This window comes from Ambystoma mexicanum, chromosome 8 (assembly GCF_040938575.1).
Source record: "Ambystoma mexicanum isolate Mex_15411 chromosome 8, UKY_AmexF1_1, whole genome shotgun sequence".
NCBI classification, from domain to species: domain Eukaryota; kingdom Metazoa; phylum Chordata; class Amphibia; order Caudata; family Ambystomatidae; genus Ambystoma; species Ambystoma mexicanum.
In genome coordinates this window covers 468,950,628-468,968,762 of record NC_090929.1, presented here as the reverse complement: position 1 = coordinate 468,968,762, position 18,135 = coordinate 468,950,628, and the positions used below count along the sequence as shown (strand labels likewise).

The 18,135-nt window shown below is 48.8% G+C and overlaps 1 protein-coding gene across 1 annotated transcript in view; it reads right to left on the bottom strand.

Annotated features, from left to right (window-relative positions):
- TTLL10 (tubulin tyrosine ligase like 10) overlaps window positions 1–18,135 on the bottom strand; it is a 1,071,284-nt gene that overhangs the window by 291,707 nt on the left and 761,442 nt on the right. Inside the window, exon 8 of the mRNA XM_069610084.1 lies at window positions 5,982–6,102. Within this exon, the coding sequence (XP_069466185.1) occupies window positions 5,982–6,102 (121 nt within the window). The remainder of the gene's footprint in view (window positions 1–5,981; window positions 6,103–18,135) is intronic.

Genomic DNA, 18,135 nt, shown 5'->3' with positions numbered 1-18,135 from the left:
TATCAAAGGGTTGTGAGCAACCAACCATGGCATCCCTAGTATTAGCCTGAACTGAGGTGCCCTGATGAGATCAAATGAAATAGACTCCCAATGTCCGTCGTGGCACAGCAAGGTTAACCTGGCTGTGCATTGGGTTACTGGGCCGGAAGCGATTTCTGTCCCATCCACGGTGGTTACCTTGTCCATAGTTGGCTTACAACACAAAGGAAGCCCCATCTCTGCTGCCAGTTCTTGATCAATATAATTTCCAACTGCTCCGCTATCGATGTATGCTTCAACGGGATGCATTCTTAACGATTGTTGGTGATTAATTAAGATCACTGGTATTGCAAAGTACGAGGTCAGCAACTCTTTCTTCTCACTCGACAAACTGACCTCTACGTTTGTCGAGCTTGGTAGTTTTCCGATTCCTTAGCTTCATCCTTCTCTGTGGCCCCGACTATTCTTCTTGGGGGTTTTACTGGACAGTCCTTCAGGAAATGTCCTGGTTTCCCACAATACAAACAAAGTTGTTGTTCTCTTCTTTTGTCCCGCTCTTGTTTTGTTAATGGAGGCCGTATCCCTCCAACCTGCATGGGTTCTACAGCATTTTCAGGTACACAGGGTGTATTTTCCCTTGGTCGAACATACACGGTCCGAGGGTCCGTCTTAGACCGGTCTGCTATTCGGTCCTGCAACCGGTGGTCTAACTGCACAACCAGATTTATGAATTCGGCACAGTCTCTGGGTGGATCAACCACCTGGGCTAAGACGTCCTTTAATTCGCCTTGTAAGCCTCGATGGAATAACGTGGTTCTTTTGTTTTCTGGCCACCTAGCTTTGGCAACCAGTCTGTTGAAGCTAGCAATGTACGTTAAGAAGTCCTGATCCCCCTTTCGGAGGGACAAGAGTTCATTGTCTACTGCTTGTTCCTGGGTATGGCGAGCAAAAAGTGATGTAATAGAGGATCGTCATGGGTTATCAATGGCACCGACCAATCTGCTGCGCTACCACTCAGGTATGATAAGACAAAAGCTACCCGAGCTTGGTCGTTTGGAAATGCTCCAGGCATACAAAGAAAATGAAGGCGACACTGATGAATGCTGCATACTTCCGTGGGTCGCCTGAGAACCTTTCTGGTGGTGCCAAGGGACCTGTTCCAGGTAACGCGATCTGTCCCGGAGTGGATGATATGGCGGGGTTTTGCATCGTTGGATTGCTTCCAGGTAGAGGCGTCTGTCCTGCCTGTGATTGCAAGTATTGCCTGCTAATCTCTTCAGTGCATTCTTGGGTCATTGTTAGGTCTCTCCGGAGGGCATTAGTCTCTTGTCGGGCAGAATGAACCTCAGCACGAAGCTCTCCTAGTAATTGGGCCAGTTGGTCCATTTCTGATGTCTCCATGGCGCCCAGATGGATTTGTTATGGTAGGCTTCACATTCTATTATGCTCACCTGGTATCCACAGGGATGCCACCCAGCCGGGTTACTCGCTGGTATGCTTCTCAGCTTTGCCCAGATGTGGTCTGCGGGGAAGGTTCTGCCTGAAAATACAGGAGGACTGTGTTCAAGACTGACCGACCGGGGTAACTATCCTCCCTCCACCCCCGTATGATTTCAGCCCCTCTGGGCCCTCTCCTCACCTGGTGGTAGAATTAGGTGTGCTCTCCGTACTGCCTTCTTTGCAGGGGCGCGTTGTCTTTCATGGGCGTGTGCGGTCCAGTTACTTCACTGACGTCGGCCCATTTGATATTGTTCAGGTAGGTCTTATTGCTGTTCTTTAGTTTTGTTGCTATCCTGCATGCCTTTCTTTGTTTAGAATGTCTCTTTTTCCTCCCTTAGGTATGCGGAGCTTCAGAGCTGGCTTGGTTGAGCCCCGCTGGTAAATGATGGCGCATTAAGAGCGCTGTGATGCGGTAAGTAAGCGATATGCGCAGCGCTGCGAAGTCTTGCCTTTGCTAACCTGTGTTTTCCTTCCTTGTAGGTTGCAGTGTTCTTCAGCGCGAGTAGAATGTCCGGAATGGTGCCAGCCGTGAGGCGACCAGCCAGGTAAGCCTTTTGGGCAGTTCGTAATTTACAAATGTCTCTACTGCTTTCTTTAATGTTGCCTCTATCTTCCTCTTTCAGGTCGTACTGTCCGGGAGGCGTGCTGATTCAAGGAAGCTGTTCTCAGAAGCTGCGAGTGGTTAAAGATGAAGACTGCAGGTAAGATGCTGCTGCTAATGATGTTCCTTTTGTCTCCTTGCAGGTTCTGCTTCTCTGAGGTTCAAGGGAATAGCTGGACACGGTGAGCATCACACTGTAAGCTGCAAAGTAACGCGAAGCGTGTTGTCTTGCTCGGGTGTGGTTTAAATAGCCCCAACAAAATAGTCCAGGTAAAGTAGTCCCTAGGCTACCACACCCAAAACAGTAGAGCACATAGCTTGGTTCCTTGGAACCAAGCTATGATGATGCCTCCATGTTGGCTGGCAACACAATAAGTAGTCCCAAGCACATGTTTCTCATGGTGTATGAGCCTGGCGCCATAGGCGCCAGGAGTGGCCCCAAGAGGGTTTGGAAAAGGATGCCTGGCTCTAGAGGCCCGAGTCCTGACTCCACCTGGCCAATGGGTTTGCCAGAGGGGGTTTTGGGCGAGGGTCATGACAGGTATGTCCACATCAGGTACAATGTACACGCACAGGTACATGGGGAGTGTGTGCTTCCACTGGCACCTGCTCCGGGATCCCTTGGGGTGTGCCCATCTCATGAATGGCACTCTGGCTGGGTGAGGTCACCAAAGCAGTATATCGTACCGCAGTGGATGCGTGGCCCTCATCCGAGTTAGACTCACTGGTGGCTCCCTCCACATCCTGAATACCCGTGGTGGCTTCCAGCGTTTGAGGCGCTGTCGCCCTGCGGCCTTGTGGACGTTGCACCGTTCTGTGTGGGCTCCGCTGGGGTGACCTTGTTTAAGAGACTTAGGTTTAGTCACCCTAAGTTACCTAGGGTCATCTAGACGTGGACCCCTTGCTCACTGTGCTCACAGAGGCACAGCTCTGCCTCACTGATGAGGCCCAACAAGGCTGAAACACGTGTATGGGGTTGCTGTTGGTACTCTTGTTCAGAAGAGAAATTCGATAGCATTGCGGTGCTAAACTGTCCATGTGGGCGGGACAAAGACTGATATGCAAATGGATATTTCCCTTCTGTGAAAGGTACAGTGAGCTAAAGTGTGGGTGCGGACTCTCGAGTGGGTACCTTCCCAAAGAATAGGTCATTTAGCTGTGTTCATTCTCGCAGAGGGGCACCTATGGACTATTTTTTTCATTGACCTAGGATGTGCCCTGCATCTTGCCTTCTCATGCCGGTCCCTTTGCAGGGTGGTGGTGCTGGTTGATGTGCGCCTGGACCTGCGGCTGGATGTGGATGCTTCCTCCCCATCATCATTGCCCTGCCATGAGCACTGCGTGCCTGTGGGGTACATAGGGTGTTGTATGAGTTGAGGGCAGCTTACATTTGTATCATGCATTTCATGCCTTACATTGGGTTAGGGCACAGTTTCTATCATGCATGGCCATTGCTTATTAGTCAGTCCCCATGTTGTGATTGATGTGACGTGCTACAGGGGAGGGACACTTCTTGGACATGTTGGTGTGACATCTTCAGATGTCCGTTGTCAAAGCACAACTCCCATTTCGCAGTGCAGGGAGCAGGGTGGCTTTATGATTAAGCAAATCCCACCTCATACAAGTGTGTATGAAGAACTTTGTTGGCTGAGGAAAATACAGTCTTCTAATAAAAAGGATGTTTTATACTATTCAAGTGAAACATATGTGGTGCAGAGCCGAGCATGTCCCTGCATTTACACCACTCTGTTTCTTGCTAGGAGTAGTGTGTCAGTCAAGTCATAGTTAAAGTGGAGCAGCCACCTTTTCCAGAGCTAGTCAAAAATAAAACTCTCATGCAGTATTTTAGGGCAGGAAATTGGAAATCTTGTGAGAATCATCCTAGTTCTCCGAAGTATAAAACTGCTTTGATCTGGTACAATTATAAGGATTTAAAAAAATAAAAACAAGACCTCAAGTCAAGGGACTTTAGACTCGTTCTACGATGGGTAGTTTCCCTTTCCTGAAGCAGCCAACACAGCAACTCTTCTGAAGATAGATTTCCAAGCATCATAAAAAGGATTATCCATGGGACTATTGCAATTGTCCACCAAGGACGTAGAAACAAAAGGCTGAGATTTAGGCCTTATGGAGGGTAACACACAATTGCTTAAGCTCCATTGAATCCATAACCAGAAGCAGTTTTCAATGTGTAGATAACAAACATCTAGCAAGAATTGTTGTATTAATTATAATTCACACAGGGCCAGAATAATTGGTATCCATGATCATTCTGGACTGTGCAGCGGGGCTTGGCCGAGGCTTTGAAGGAGGCACTGTAACATCATTTTATGCTGGGGAAGCCAGCAATGCAAAATCTATGGGAGCACCTTTAATAGCATTCTCAGGTTGTTCAAAATAAGCTCTAATGGAATCAGCTAAATGGTTAAAAAGTAATCAGACAGCATGACTATGCCCTTGAGATGCTTTGTCTCTGTGGCTTCAGTCTCAAATAATCACACCAGACTCATCTATTGCAGACCAAGATTATGGGCGTGGCAAAAGAGACCCATACCTGCATTTGAGGGTAGTCTACCAAAGGTGGTAAACTGCCAAACTGTGACTGTGGGGGAACACACGTTTGAAAACAACTGACCAGAATAGGTGGATGTTAGCACAAAACACCATAGGTGACGAAAACATATTGAGAAGTTTATGGATTATAATTGAGATCGCAACTCGGAAAGGAACAATTTATAGAAGAGGCAATGGATCCAAGGTGACAAAGCTTTCCCACACCTCTGTCATATGTGGGAAATACCTGACATACAACAGACTCTGCTCAGCCTCACTGCCATTCAGAGGCACCATTGTAGATTGTATTTTTCGATTCCCTGATAGGATAATCCACCTCGGATTGCAACCCCTCAAAACATTCTTAAACATCCCACTTGACCTGTACACCATTCAACATTTCCAGACTCACCCCAAACAACCTACAGAGGTCAAACATGCACCTTCCCAGTGAACAGCTGGTCTCTATACAAGTTCATCATTAAACTGTTCAAATTCATCCTCAGTCTTTCCTTTACTCACTCCAACTTTTGTGCAGACTAGAACCTACTACTTCTTGGCCAGTTCCGGGCTACTCATAAAACCAACGCTACTCCATTGCAACACACTCTGCCATGGCCAATGACTTCCACCATCCAGAGTAGCTTTATAGCAGTCCTAAAAACACCTTCAAGTATCACTTTGTGCATGATGTGCATTTCCTTGACCATTCCCATTCTGGTATCTTAGTGAGTTAAGTGCTACTTGCTGCTGAGATCTGTGTGAAACATGCAGACTAAAGGTTTAAATCCCAACAGGAAAACCTCAGCTCTCCCTGGGTCTCTAAAGTGAGTACCATAACATTGGATAACAGCAACAACTATTATCTGCTGCACTATGAAATGACGCAAACTGTAGTAGAAAGCATGATATACATAATAAGTTATATTTTTCCTATGTACGAAGATGCAAATGAATTATGGATGTATCATCTGGTACACTTGCACTCATTTTTCATTCTCAAAACAACATCTTGTATTATTTTACCTCATAATCATCATTAAGTGTAACCTTTCTGTGATAGCTTAAAGGAATGATGTACAAAGAATTAAAAAAATAATTAATAGAAATAGGGAAGAGGGGGGACTGGAGTCTCTCTCTAGAGTGCAACACAGCACAGAATTTCTATGTAGAGTGACCTGGAATGTCCATGAATAGGGCAGTACCCAGAATTCTGTGCACTGCGCAGCAATACGTCCTGGCCTACTTCCTGCAGTTTCCTGCAGGGTGTGTCACTGTAAGATTCGCTGATGAGGAGGCACCCAACATCACTTGCAAAATAGGATATAAAGTGGGGTGAATGCCTTACCTGGGTCCGCGGGCGCCACTAAATTTAGTCATCAGTCTGTCGTACTCTCTTAGGCTGCTCAAGATGCCAATTTTGGTGGTGAGGATCTTGTTGTTGGGGATCTGGTAAAGAAGTTGTTCTCCTGAATTGTGGAGAGAAATGTCAGAAAGTTATTTATTGTCAAAATCTGTCCTGTGTGCCACTATAAAGAGATCCACACATCTCCTAATTCGCTCATAAGGAGTAGAGCCCTGTCACACAAGCCCTCAGAAAGTAGACCTGGCTGGTGTAATTGAAGTAGATGCCCTAGGCAAAGGGCAATTTATAAGCCACACTTCCATGCCAATAGGGCCACAATTGTATTTTGACTTGTGGAAGTAAAATGATGCCCACATTGGTTAGGCCCCTCCCTTTCTTACATGAGCTGACCCACTAATCAAGGTTTCTTAGTTCTGCTATGCCCCCAAATAAATATTTTTTCGAGTTGGTTTTGAGGTGGTTTTCGAGGTGATTAATTCCACAAAGCTCTGTCTATAATAGGTAATGATAGCTAGAGCCATCCTCTGTGACTAAACTCGCAAAAGACCTAGACGCCAGCTCATAGATAGAGCCATCCGTGTATGGAACTCTTCAGTGCAAGAAGCCACAAAGAAAGACTTTTCTGAGTATTTATAAAATTGTTTCTTTAAACTATCAAAAGAAAAACACAAAGATGGCCACAACTCTACAATATGTGCAAAGAGGTTACAGTACATCAAATCTGAAGATCAAATGCTACAGACCATTTCCAGGACCTGATCACTCAGAATCTATCAGGATGTGACAGAGAAGCATCAACAAGTATGCATTAGGCTACAAAGAACAATTGGTGTCAATGCAGAAAGAAATGTGTACTCCTCAGTGGATGAAAAAGGAAGCAGCACAGGTCTCTCTTCTTCTTCTTGGTCAGTGAATACCTCCCTGAGTAGTTTACTTTACTTAATTACAGTTATACCATGCACCATTGACCCAGAGGCACGAGGGTGCATACAAACGAACACAACAAACCACATAAAAAAATAAAACACAATAAAATAGGGTGAGGAAACAGTCTGTAAAACCGAGCAAACTCAAAGGGAAAATATAAGATTATACCAAATTAAACCGGGAACATTAAAGTATCAATTTACAGTTCGAGCCCCCACTAGGAAAATATTTACACTTGCTTAGATAGGAGGGTAAGGTGCTAAACCCACATAGTACACAATCACTTTTTAATTGCGAGCACCAATCACTCAGGTTAATCTGACGAAAGATCTTCCGATCAGATAGTCTGACGGCTCCCGGCCCCATTCTTTGTCGCAACCACGCCAGCACCTTATTGCGCAGCGCTTCTCTGGACTCTTTACCTTCTACCTTCTCAATGTTAGTGATCACAAATTTCCTTTGGTCCATAGTGAAAGCTTGGATATTCATGTCCTTAATCTTTGGCATTTGAGTCTTACTTAAGCGCAAACTCTGCAGGGACACAAGCTTCATTTTGGAGTTCGCCTCTTCGGTAAGTTTAGCAGGGATTTGGCCAGATGTATAATCAGCTATCCGGATTGATCCAGGTATTTCCTGTAATTGTCCCCAAGTAACGACCGTGGGAGAAATGACCTTTTCATTGATGAGGAGGGTTGACCCAGTAGGAACTTGAGGGCCGACCCTGGTGGATGTGGTTTGCGAGGCTTGATTCACCCTCTCCTGTTGTGTATTAGCTTGACAGGCAATTTTGGATTTTGCCAGCTGAAACTGGTCAGCTGGATCGATTTGTAGGTCTGTCTGAGACGCAAAGTTAACTTTGGGTGAGCGTATGTCTGACACAATGACTGCCAGTGAGTCCACCAGTGAGCCAAGATCGAAAAGACTATTGCATAGAAGGAGCTCTTTGGAGATCCTCGCCTTAAGATGTGACAACGGAGAAAAGTCCACAGAATCTGAGTGGGGAATGTTAGACTTAGAACCCCATAGTGAGGCAGAGGGTAATGCTGTTACATGTTCTATATACCTCCTGACACATTTCTTTATCCACCAATCAGTGAGGTCACTGTTGGAGAAAAGTGAGAAACCATGATATGGATAGCATGGCCTATAATACTGAAATTCAGTGACACACAATCCAGTTCCTTGTTTAAACTTTTGCAGTAGGGAATCAAACCCCTTGTTCATGTCCACAGCCACAGAAATGTTGCCACCTTGCAGCCTCTGTCTCCTACGGATACTCAGGGCAAGCCCCTCTGAGATATAGGCCCCCTTGGACAATGGAAATGAGGCCACTGGGCCAGCTTTAGTTGACAACAAGGGCGACTTCGCCCTTATCGCAGAGGTCGAATTTTTTATATCCTGAGTACTGAGTGATACGTTTATGGTACCCCTATTCCTGCTATCGGCAATGATGTGAAATCCTCAGAGGTGAGAATAGTAAATAGACAGAACCTATTTACGCGTGCTATTTGCCAATAGTCCACTCAGTATTACCAGTGGTCTACTCAGTGTTAATTAGGCCGTCAGCCTGCAGTCAGCCAACAGCATTGACCCAGCTCTGGGTTCGCTGGCGATAAAGGGCCACAATTTAAAAAATAAGTGCCAGGCAAGCCTGAGTTGGGGGACTTCCACAAGGGAAGCAGTAATTAAGGCAGGTGCTTACCCCATCCCCATCCGGAGGATGCATCGGGCACTATGTCACACAGCCCACTCGGGCCCCTCACACCAACCGGCCGGGGTGCTGTGCTCTGCGAAGCGGCCCCCTCCTTTGGATAGCTAGTGGGGCCGGAGGACCAATGCTGGCACAGCTCACCAATGCAGGATGCCGCAAGCGGCTGCAGGCTACAAGCCACGAGGCGGAAAGAGAGGATCAGCCGAAAGGACCCACACAGACGTCAAGCCGCACCGTAACAGAAGGTTGCAGCCGCCTCCGACTACTGTGACTTCCTACAAGGGGTCCCATTACAAGTATGGTAGTAAGTGGAAAAAGTTGCGGTGATTCCGTTACTGCCACTTTTACCACTCAGCCAAATTATTCTTTCTATATAATTGGTGCTAATTCCACCAATGGAATTAGCCCTTGCGGAATTACCACCGGCGTACCTCAAGGGCTAGATGCGCACGAAAAGGACTGCGTCTGGACGCCAGGTACACCCAGACAGGCCCAGAAAGGAAACAGCAGCCTTGTGAGAGGGCCTTTGGGGAGAGCGGGCTTTGCCTGCCGGCTCCAGTTACCGTCATTTTTTATCCCGTTTTTGGGCCAATTGGGGGCGCTTGAAGTCAGTGTAGGCAGTGCAGCGTTCGTGGCTGCCTTGTGTGGTCACCAGCTGGGGAAGGAGGGCCGCAGTAGCAGACAAGAGGAAAGGGAGCGAGTGCTCTGGCCAAGGTGGGCTGCTCATGGAAGCTGGGACACTGCCGGCAGCAGACTAGTGGATGGTGGCGCTCTTCTGGGGGCTGCTTCTCCCCTCTTTTATGGCCGTGATGTGTGTCCAGAAAGGGAACACGTGCCTTGAGAGAGGGCCTTTGAGGAGAGTCGGCTCTGCCTGCCAGCTCCAGTTACTGGCATTATTAATCCGGTGTGTGGGCAATTCAGAAGGGCTTGAAGTCAGGGTAGGCACTGCAGTGTTCGTGCTGCATTGTGTGGTCGGCGGATGGGGAATGAGGGTTGCAGCAGCAGCCCAGCTGGGCTGCCCATGAAGCAGGGACACTGCAGGCTGCTGGCTGGTGGATGCTGGCCTTCTTCTGGGGGCTGCGTCTCTCCTCTTTCGTGGCCCTGATGTGTGCCCAGACAGGGAACACCAGCCTTGAATCTTTGGGGAGAGCTGGCATTGTTAATCCAGTGTGCGGGGTAGGTAGTGTGCCATTAGCGCTGTATTGTGTGGTCGGCGGCTGGGCTCCGGCACAGCTGGGCCGCCCATGGAAGCAGGGATACTGCAGGCAGCTGGCTGGTGGATGCTGGCGCTCTTCTGGGGGCTTCTTCTCTCCTCTTGCATGGCCGTAATGTATGCCTAGACAGGGAACACCAGTCTTGAGAGAGGGCCTTTGGGGAGAGCCATCTCTGTCTGCCAGCTCCAGCAACCAGAATTGTTAATCCGGTGTGTGGGACAATCAGGAGGGCTCAGAGTCAGGGTAGGCAGAGCAGTGTTAATGCTGCATTGTGTGGTCGGCAGCTGGGGAACAAGGGTCACGGCAGTGTCCATGATAAAAGGGAACGAGTGCTCCAGCCCAGCTCGGCTGCCCATGGAAGCAGGGGCACTGGAGGCAGCCGGCTGGTGGATGCTGGCACTCTTACGGGGGCTGCTTCTCTCCACTTGAGTGGCCATGATGTGTGCCCAGACAGGGAACACCAGCCTTGAGAGAGGGCCTTTGGGGAGGGCCGGCTCCAGTTACCGTCATTGTTAATCCGGTGTGTGGGCAACTCAGAAGGGCTTGAAGTCAGGGTAGGTGGTGCAGTGTTCGTGCTGCATTGTGTGTTCGGCGGATGGGGAATGAGGTTCGCAGCGTCGACCATGATGAAAGGGAGCGAGTACTCCCACCGAGCTAGGCTGCCCATGGAAGCAAGGTCACTGCAGGCTGCTGGCTGGTGGATGCTGGCCTTCTTCTGGGGGCTGCTCCTCTCTTTTTGCGTGGCCCTGATTTGTGCCCAGACAGGGAAAACCAGCCTTCAATCTTTGGGGAGAGCTGGCATTGTTAATCCAGTGTGCGGGGTAGGTAGTGTGCCGTTAGCGATGCATTGTGTGGTCGGCGGCTGGGCTCTGACCCAGCTGGGCTGCCCATGGAAGCAAGCATACTACAGGCAGCTGGCTGGTGGATGCTGGTGCTCTTCTGGAGGCTGTTTCTCTCCTCTTGCGTGGCCGTGATGTCGGCCTAGACAGGGAACACCAGTCTTGAGAGAGCGCCTTTGGGGAGGGCCGTCTCTGCCTGCCAGCTCCAGCAACTGGCATTGTTAATTAGGTGTGTGGGACAATCAGGAGGGCTTGGAGTCAGGTTAGGCAGAGCAGTGTTAATGCTGCATTGTGTGGTAAGCAGCTGGGGAACAAGGGTCACGGCAGTGGTCATAATGAAAGGGAGCGAGTGCTTCTGCCCAGCTGGGCTGCCCATGGAAGCAGGGGCACTGGAGGCAGCTGGCTGGTGGATGCTGGCACTCTTCTGGGGACTGCTTCTCTCCACTTGAATGGCCATGATGTGTGCCCAGACAGGGAACACCAGTCTTGAGAGAGGGCCTTTGGGGAGGGCTGACTCCAGTTACTGGCATTGTTAATCCGGTGTGTGGGACAATCAGGAGGGCTTGAAGTCAGGGTAGGCAGTGCAGCATTCGTGCTGCATTGTGTGGTGAGTGGCTGGGGAATGAGGGTTTCAGCGGCGGCCATGATGAAAGGGAGTGAATGCTCCCACCCAGCTAGGCTAGCCATGGAAGCAGGGACACTGCAGACAGCTGGCTGCTGCTATTCTGGGGGCTGCTTCTCTCCTCTTGCGAGGCCATGATATCTAACACTGTACATCCTACCAGTTGTATGTGACTCAGGCTATCTGCATTTATCCTGGTTGATGACACCTGTGAGAAACCATGGTATACCGCAAGATTCAGCCTATAATGTGGCACCCAGGAGGACCAGGACATGCATTGAGTACACTTTCGGACTTCTAAAGGCAAGATTCCGGTGCACCCATCGGACAGGTGGAGCACTCATGGACAGCCCTGTGAAAACTGTTAAAATCGTCATGATATGCACTTTGCTGCACATGTGCATACAACGGAACATTCAAATGCCTCCGGGTTAAGGACTGTTCCCCACCCTGGCTCTAATGAGAAAGATGTTGCAGATGACAACAGGGAACCTCAGGACATTGGAGGTGAGGGAAGGACGCATCGTCTGCCAAGACCTCATGGACACTGTTTTTGATTCCACACATATGCACATCTCACGCTACAGTGATCATTCAATGAATGCACATACATCACTACCATTGAATAAACACTGTAAACATGTACTTAACGGAACAGTGATTTAATCTAAATTGAAACACCTGCATCCCCAATGCCTTCACCCATCCCACACCCTAATCCCCAACACCATCACTCACCCCATACCCTCATCCCCAATGCCATCACCCCCAAACACTCTCATCCCCAATGCCATCACACACCCCACGCCCTCATCCCCAACACCATCACCCACCCCACACTCTCATCCCCAAAGCAATCACCCATCATCCACCCTGTGGTCTATGGTCTGTCCCATGTGAGAGTCCACTATCTCTTAGTCTTGTACCCTTTTTGCGTGGGCATGGGAGCATGAGTCGTGCAGTGCTGGGAGTGCCTTGATGGCATGCTGCCCACTCATCCCTCGGTCGGGATGGCCGACGCAGAACTCACAGGCTCACTATCCCAGAGGTGTTGCATTGTCATATTTATGGCACTGGCTATGGTCTCATATGAGGCTGAGATTTGTTCTTCCAGCTCCCTCACACTCTGACTAGACAAGGGTGTTACTGGCAGTTGACTCAACTGCACGCCCACACAGGCGGTCAAGGGAAGTGGCCGCCCGCCTGGAGGCTCCGAGAATCGCATCGCTTGCAAATGGCCCAATTGCTCCTGGGCAATAGAATGCATTTCCACCTGCCGCTGCCCAATCCTGTCAAGGCACTCCCATATGGCATGCAAGGTGGGGTGCTGCACTGGCAAAGGAGAATGTTGGGGGCCCATTCCACCGTTGCTGGATGCCAGGCCTGCATGCTCCCCATGGTCACCTTGTCCTTGGAGTGGTCGAAAAGGAGGGCACGGTGAGATGAGAAGGGGGAGGGGGAGAACCGCATGGGTGAGATGCTGGACATGGGGGAGAATTATGGTGAGAGCTGCCTCACAGGGGAAGCTGCAAGACTGGAGTCGGTGGAGGCAGACTGGTTGCACGGTGGCAGTGGGCGCAGTGGGCTGGGACTGTGCCTGGATGTCATCAGCACTTGGAGGGTGTGCAGGTTCCCTGGGTCCCCAGCAGTGGCGCATTCAGTGAATGATGGACATGTGTAAGGTGTGTTGTCATGTAGTGTTGTGTGTACCATGGTGTCACAGGGTGCTATGGCTCCAGGGGGGCATACTTCATGTGGCTGACAGTATGGAGGTTTACTGCCTTGATTGATGTGCGTGCATATGGTCAGTGTGGGTTTGTGCCTTGCTTGAACCGTGGACTAATGTGCATCACTGATGTACAGGGTCACGTGTGTCCATGTAGGGCAGGACGAATGTTGCTTGCATGTACCATTGTACTGTCAGCTGAGGAGTGCCCTGCTAGTTATCGTGGTGTGATAGCGACATAGGCGGGACACAATCTTCGTGGGTGCCTTGCAGGTACTGGTCTGTTGCAGTGGTTGTCAATTTCAGACACACGTTTACTGGTGTTCATAGCATGACATGTGCTCAATTTTTGGAACCAGTTTGGCTGATGTGTCTGTACATGGGTGATTGGTGTACTGGCAAAGGGTGGTGGTGATGTGTCATGTGAATGTGGGACAGTCCTTGTTACTTGAAGTTCCATGGTAGTTGTGTCCTACATCACGCTATTGTCATCCTACTTGGTGGGTGTTTAAGGGAGTTCATGCCATCCATGACTCATAATGCCTATGGTGTCACATAGATGGGTCATGCATGGTCAGGGTTACTGTCACCTGGATGCATGGAAGTTTGAGTATGTCAACATGCTATTGGTGTTGTTGTGCAATGGGCCCATCATTCACTCATGTACTCACCGGGTTTTCCTGGCTTCCGGCTCTGATCTCTGCCGAACACACACTTTCTAGGTCCGCCATCTGGAGGATGCTGCTGACCTTCTCCTTCCACTGGGTCGACTGCAGCGATCAACTGTTCCTTCACCTGTGGCTGCTGTCTCCCAGAAGTGGATAGAAATGAGGGTGCCAGACTCATGCCTTGAGGTCGTTCCACCACTTCCTCGTGTCCTCGCTGTCCTGTGGAAAATTACCTACAGCCACCAACATGTCCTTTATCACTGCTCAGATGGCATTCTTCCGTTGCTGCGTGGTCTTGCAGAGTGGTCTTGCAGTGTTGTGACCTATAGAACTTGTCTGAATGGACCACCACCTGTCAGCTGCTGGTCAGTGAATTTGGGTTTCCTCATGCGCATTTCTTGGACTTTCTCCTTGCCTTTCCCTACCGACATGATTGGGCTTTCCTCTGGGGGTGGATGGCACTCCTTTCAAGTAGATTTTAATGCATTGCGTTTTTAAAGATGGCTGCTACAGTACTTCCCATTCTGTCCATGACGCTATTTCCGCAGGCACTAATTCCACTGCTGCTAATTCTGCTGGCTGTAAATCTGCCAGTGGAATTAGTGCCAAATGATCAGCGGTAACGGTAATTCCGCCGATCTTCAACAGAATTATCATAGGAGTTGTGTTTTTTGCTGGTAAATGTGCAGGCAGAATTAGCGTTAATGTCGATCGGTGGTGCACACACCAGCCTACTAATGATTCAGCGGATGGTCTAAGGAAGACATGGCATCAACAGTAAGACAGACACAGTGACCACAGTTCAAGGGTGTTTATTGAACTTCAAGAAAAGGTATGATAAACAACTATCTAAACCTAAATCTACAGATGGGAGCAAGCTATGACCATCAAATAATAATAGAACAGTCCTAGTTGTTTCTTGTTGAAATAAAAGGGCCTGTACTAAAATAAACCTATTGCCAAACCTTACAAAACTACAAATAGTGTGGGAAATAATGTAATAAAAAAGAAAGACGTGTTCAGAATGATATGTAAGGTTTTCAGGCCATTGGCCTCCGTTCCCCACGTTTTTAGCACAGGGTAAGGCGGTTTCACTTGAGCATTGCACTGTCTCTGGCTTTGTTAGCACAAGGTTACAGTTCACTCATCAGCATCAGGGCCTCTGAAGCGCAAGTCTCCTTGCTTCTCAAAAGTCTCTTCACTCAAAGGGCCTGATGCAACCAAATATACAAGAAGTTCTTTCCCCGTCTAGATTTTCACAAGTCTTCACATCAGTGATTCATTATCCACCCCGGATCCCGCTCTACCGGGGTCCAATGTTATTAGCATAAAGTTCTGCACAGGCTTCCTTCTGCCAGGCTGGAGCCTGTCTTTCACCTTTCACTTTATCGCACAATGTTAGTAGGCTCTTCCTTTTCGGGTGACTCACGGTTCACCCCGGATCTCCCTCAGCTCGGCACAGATCCCTTCTACACAATTAGTCTCCCTCAGCCGGGCTCGGAACCAATGTCAATTTTACATCAAGTATCAAAGACTTTCGAATGTGCACAGGGTTTGGCTTGACCAGTTGCAAGACCACTTTGATTTCACAATGCTCTTTCTTTTAATTTTTGCACCCTATCAGTTGGATACCTAATAGAGACTTTCGAATGAGCACCCATGTGATGCTGGACCACTCTGAGTATGGTATCATATTTTAGCTTCAAAGTTCATTCACTCATCAGCTGTCTTAATAATCTTATTCATACAAAGTTGCTGCTTGAAACCTTGGTTTCCACAAAGACTGGTCTGGTATCAGTCTCCCCAACTCACCGGCTGTGCTGACTTCACGGGTGCTGCTTTGTTGTAGGAGCCAAGGACAGTACCACAGCAGCAAGCTCTTCTCCTCACCTTGACTATCGACGGGGAAGAGCCCCGGGTACCTCTGACACACAATGCAGGATTCTTTAGCTTAAATTCCAGGTCTTACGTTCCCTACTTTTGAAGGCTCATGAAAGATGCGGTTTGTCAGTAAAAAGGTCAAGGGGTTTTCCCTCCTTGCAAACCTTTTCGGTCTTGCCGTCTTCCGCCTTGTATTAAACTGCCATCTTGGAACTGCTGCTTACTCATGTTCCCTGCTTTGCTGTTACACTCACTTGGTCTCTGCAGAGGCGTTGGGGCACAGTTGCAGCCCTCCCTGAACTTGAATCACCCCCTTCAGGCCTCTCCCTCAGTAGAAAAGCTGTGAGCGGTGGTTCGTGGTGATACTGCTCCTGCATGGAGATAACAGTGTGTGAGTGCGCCAATCTGTGATTGTTGTACCTCTCAAACCCTTCACCCCAAAGTACGGTTTCTGTGAGCATACGCCGGCCCATAAAGCTCACCTGTGAATTATGGAAGATAAGCTCTCCGTCCTGCTACTTCTGGCAGGGGCGCGTCAAATGGGATCTAGTTCCTTCACTGATCCCTGATAATGATTAGCCCAGTCCAGCTGCGACTATGCTTCTCCTTATTATTGGTAAGTCTTTCTTGAGCTCTTGTGATGCTGTTTGTTCTGTTTAATGTCTTTATATGTTGCTCCTATTTATGCCCGCAATAATGTCTCTCTTCTGTTTTCTTCCCTTAGATGGAAATGCAGCCTCAATGCAGCAGTGAGACACGAGACGCGGACGGATGGAAGATGGATGCTACCACAATGTTCGACAGCAGGTAAGTGATGGTTTAAGGAAAGCACGAAGTATGGCGAAGCGCAACCTTAAACTGACAGTTTTTTCGATGTATAACCTTGTCTTCTGTTTTTCCTTGCAGGCGCTGCTGTCGACAATGAGGCGTGGTGTGCTGCGGTGCCAAGATGAAGATTTCGGCATTCCGGAAAGTGTAAAGATGAATACTTGGTTCGCCAAAGAGATGTACAGGTAAGAACAGCTTCCCCCAGTTGGTAAGTATGCTGGCAGGAAGCCGGATGTCCAGGAAGCAGGATCTTCAAAGGTAAGTCTGACCTCAGGCGACGGTGAGCGTTACGCTGCTTGCAAGTGCAGAATAATGTAAAGCGCCTGTCTTGAGGATCGGGGCAGCTTATCTAGCTGAGATCGTGGGCGCGCCCATTAGGGCCAGCTTACCAGCCACACCCTGCCACTCCTAGAGAGTGAGCACGTGCAAAGGCAATCCATTAGCAGCTACACCCAAGAATACACTTGGGGCTGCTTAATGGATGGAATGTTCAAGGTTAATGCATCCTGCTTAATGGATGGAATGTTCAAGGTCAATGCATCTGCAGTGCTATGTCCATAATAAAAGCTTTTTGGTGTTAAATGGTTGTTCTTGATTACTTTTGTTCATGAGCATGGTGCCAAAGGTGCCAGGACAGTGTCCACCCAGGTCTCCTGTGCATGCGGCCCCTGCATGCCTGTGCCCCTGACTTCATGACCATGACAGTACTCCCCCTCAAGGCCCCTCTCAAGGGGGGTTCTCCTCCCGGTCCTGGTTTGGTGTGATTATTGAGATGGAACTGTCTGATTAAACGCAGAGCATGGACGTGTTCACTGGGTCCCAAGTTCGGTCTTGAGGTCCGTAACCTTCCCAGTGAACTAGGAAGTTGACTGGGAAGGTTACAGTCAACTTCCTAGTTGACCGTAACCTTCCTGTGCCCCTGACTTCATGACCATGACAGCACTCCCCTTCAAGGCCCCTCTCAAGGGGGGTTCTCCTCCCGGTCCTGGTTTGGTGTGATTATTGAGATGGAACTGTCTGATTAAACGCAGAGCATGGACGTGTTCACTGGGTCCCAAGTTCGGTCTTGAGGTCCGTAACCTTCCCAGTCAACTAGGTAATACAATTTTGATCGAACCACCTTGAAGTCCAGGATGGATTTGACTTCATATTCTGGTTCTCCATCTATTAATTCGGGCTCTGGTGGAGAACTAAGCCGTGTATTGGACTTCATTGGTTTGAGGAGAGAGACATGAAATATGGGGTGAATTTTCATGTGAGATGGTAACTCCAATTTCATGGCCACAGGATTGATTATGGACTTTATAGTATAGGGGCCCAGGTATCCTGAGAGGAAAGCTCTTGGCCCATTCAGGGGAATATATTTGGATGCTAACCACACCTTTTCTCCAATCTGGTAGGCAGGCGCTTCCTTCCGATGTCGATCAGCAAGCAGTTTTTGTCTTTCCTTAGCCTTGGTCAGATGCTCTGTCACCTCCTTAAGAACCTGAGTGATGGTTTTATGCAAGTTCTTTATGGCTGGTATTTCCAGGGTATCGGGTGAATCAAATACTAATGTCCTCGGATGTCTTCCATGCACAGTGTAGAATAGAGTTTGCCCTGTGCTTGTGTGAACTGAGTTTTTGTATGCATACTCAGCTATCCAGAGTATATTTTTCCAAGAAGCCTCAGACTGTTGCAACATACACCTGAGATATTGCTCTAAAGTTTGGTTGGTTCG